Below are 2,954 nucleotides of genomic sequence, written 5' to 3' on the forward strand. Positions count from 1 at the left end.
ATCTAAACAATATGACCAAGCACAGTTGGATCATGATTGATTTTGCATTGGCCCTAGAGTGTCTAAAGGATAATCAGACAATTAAATACGGTGTCCTAAAACATGGATCTGTCACCTTTGGAGCAGTTGATGTGAAGACCCTTCCGCTGGTTTCTGACCCTTCCATGACATTGGTTAGGTGGCTCTACCTGAAACCAGCCATTTTCGGTGGGCTATTCTGTCCGCCAGAATCATTTGCTATTTGTATAAACAGCTTAATAAAAAGGATATATATTTGCTACTGTCTACAGTATGTACAATCTAATTGGCAAATTCTAGGTGCAAGATGTATCCACTCAATCTGATCTCACAGACTTGTTCAACATGTTCTGTTTGCTAGGAAACAAACCTTGAATCATATTTTTTGATTCACAAAATTCGGACACATTATGGGCTGTTGATTCTTAAAGTCCTTAAAAACCTGCTTACACATTGCAAAGACATGATCCAAGCCTATTTTTTACTTAACAAACCATGTAGATCGCATCAATAAGGTTAGATCGACATTAAAAAAAGATTAATGTTTTTTACAAGATTGTGTGTACAAACGACTGTAGCTAATATTTATCCCAGTATAAATGAAGCACAATGTGCATTTGAAAATGCCAACACATGGACTAAATGTGATATGTGGTCTCTATATCATACCTCACAGATTCAGAATATTAAAACTTCACCCATTTCACATATCAAGCAAGAAGATCATTAATACTCTAAATAGTAATTCTCCAAATCTCAATCATAAACAAATATTCCTCATCTTTACACACACCAGCACATAAGCAAAAATATCATTTTCCTATTTTGCCACCAATAGGCGGTAAACAAATTCACAGTTTCAATCTTTTAACTAAAAATAACATCCCTGGGGGCAAGGGGTAAGCCCACAGAGTTTTATGCTGCCAGGACAGTGATTGTAAGTATGTCTGGCAGAGCCAGCGCAACTAGGTCTCTGATCCTGGAGGCGGTTTCTCTGTGTAAATATAAGAAAAAAATAAACAACCACACACCTCCGAGAATGAAAAATCACATTGAGATCATATGGTTCTCTTTCTTGTACCCAATATATGGGTCACCCCCACTCTCTACATCACAATCCTTAGGAACCCACCAAACCCTTATACTTTTATCAAGACTCCCACTATAGAGCATAAATCCCCCTCCAATACTATGTGAAGATGCTTGCAGGCACTTAACTGGCCCCTCATGTCCACATATATCTCTCAAATTACAGAGCCCACCACCAATCTCTCTCTTCCAAACTCTGATACTTTTGTCAGCAGACCCACTACAAACAAAGTCCTCCATTGTGCACAAGCACAACACAGACATCTGATGTGCTCTAACTTCACATACCAACTTCCATTTCTTAGACTCACCATCCCCTTCCCACCCTAAAATGTACCCATCTGACTCCCCTACATATACCAATCTCCCATCCTCACACACAACTACTGAGTTCACAGATACATCCTTATGCCCCTCTAGCACACCCAATAAACAATGTGTCCTACTAGTGCAATTCTTCATCTTGTTCCACAACTTCACTTTGCCATCTGCTGATGCAGAGTACACTAGTCCTCTGTGTGCTACCAGTGCATTGATCGCATCGTCGTGAGCGATTATGGACTCTAGGCACTTGAGATCAGAAATTCTCCATATCTTCAGAGTCTTGTCCCATGAACCTGAGTATATCAAACCATTGGAAACAGCCAGGCATGAGATGCTATCGGCATGCTCAATCCATAGACGGCTGTGGTGCCGCCGAGTCTGCACATAATTGCTCTGCTTCATGAACTTGCCAAGATAATCTCTGGTGGTCGGCATCGTTGCGAGCAGCTTGAACGCATTCTCGGAGCTCCGGCTTACTCTCCAGACCCTGATCCTAGAGTCTTGATGGGCTGTGAAGACCCTGTTCCCCACTGCGACCACTGCCTTAACTGAGCCATCACCATGGCCAAACTTCGCGAATTGCCGAAGGTCCGGCTGCTGCCATACTCGAATATCCATACCTTGTGATGCACTGAGTACGAATTCACCGCACAAAGCCAAGCAAGATACAGATCCCACATGGCCAGAAAGTACAGCTAACGATCGGTTGCACGTGCAATTCAATGTCGCACGGGTACTAAAATAAGCATCTGATGAAGGACTAGACATGTACTCAGAATCTGTGTCAGAAACTAATCGATGAGACATGAGGCTGTCTTCAGAAGTAACTTCGGCATCGTCCAGAAGGTGGCTTCTGCTGGAGCTGGCGGACAGAGGAGTTCTTGCAAAGCAGCCCATCTTCTTTTGAAGGCTGACTGTAAGAGGGAGCTAGGGAAAGAAGAGTTCTCCTGTTTTTGCTTCTGGCTGGTTGCAACAAAGAACCAGAAATTGATGTTTGGGAGTTTTAGAAGAGAGAGAGAGAGAGAGAGAGAGAGAGAGAGAGAGAGATTGGAAAAAAGCCGTTAAAGTGGGAAGACTTGTCTGGAGAGGCGCGTTTGGAGAGGTTTAAAGAGCCGACCGGGCAAAAGAAAAATTACCAAAAGGACCCTGCACTATTTACCAAGAACAGCATAAAGGATCTCTGCCCATACTAAGTTAATATGCATCATTCACCTTTGAATGACAAACCCCAACTTCATTTCTTTTAGCATGGAGTCTACGATTAGATGGGTGCAATTTGTCGTTAGGAAAAAAGAAACTGTCCTTACCAACAGAGGGTGGGGCTTGTCTGGCAGGAGCTGTTAGTGCACGTCCCCTTATGTTAGGAGGTTGCAAGTTCGAAACCCAATGATACAAGGTTGTATAACTGGTAGGGGTCTGCCTAACCCTATCTTTCTCTGTCAAAAAAAAGAAAAAGAAATTGCCCTTTTTTCATTTAACCATTTTTCAACTTTCTGGTTTCTATGAGTAAAAAAAAAGGTTGA

The 2,954-nt window shown here is 42.3% G+C and overlaps 1 protein-coding gene across 1 annotated transcript; it reads right to left on the minus strand.

Moving 5' to 3' along the window:
- Window positions 1-748: 748 nt before the first annotated feature.
- Window positions 749-2,328, minus strand: LOC149814476 (protein JINGUBANG-like). Its single transcript, XM_089990359.1, has one exon. The coding sequence runs from the start codon at window positions 2,326-2,328 to the stop codon at window positions 1,066-1,068; it is 1,263 nt and encodes a 420-aa protein (XP_089846485.1). The 3' UTR covers window positions 749-1,065.
- Window positions 2,329-2,954: the final 626 nt, after the last annotated feature.

This window comes from Nuphar pumila, chromosome 15 (genome assembly GCF_984573655.1).
Source record: "Nuphar pumila chromosome 15, dmNupPumi1.hap1.1, whole genome shotgun sequence".
In the NCBI taxonomy this organism is placed as follows: domain Eukaryota; kingdom Viridiplantae; phylum Streptophyta; class Magnoliopsida; order Nymphaeales; family Nymphaeaceae; genus Nuphar; species Nuphar pumila.

Excerpts from the sequence above, each read along its gene's own strand:
- LOC149814476 (XM_089990359.1), bottom strand. The coding sequence starts at position 2,328 with ATGGGCTGCTTTGCAAGAACTCCTCTGTCCGCCAGCTCCAGCAGAAGC.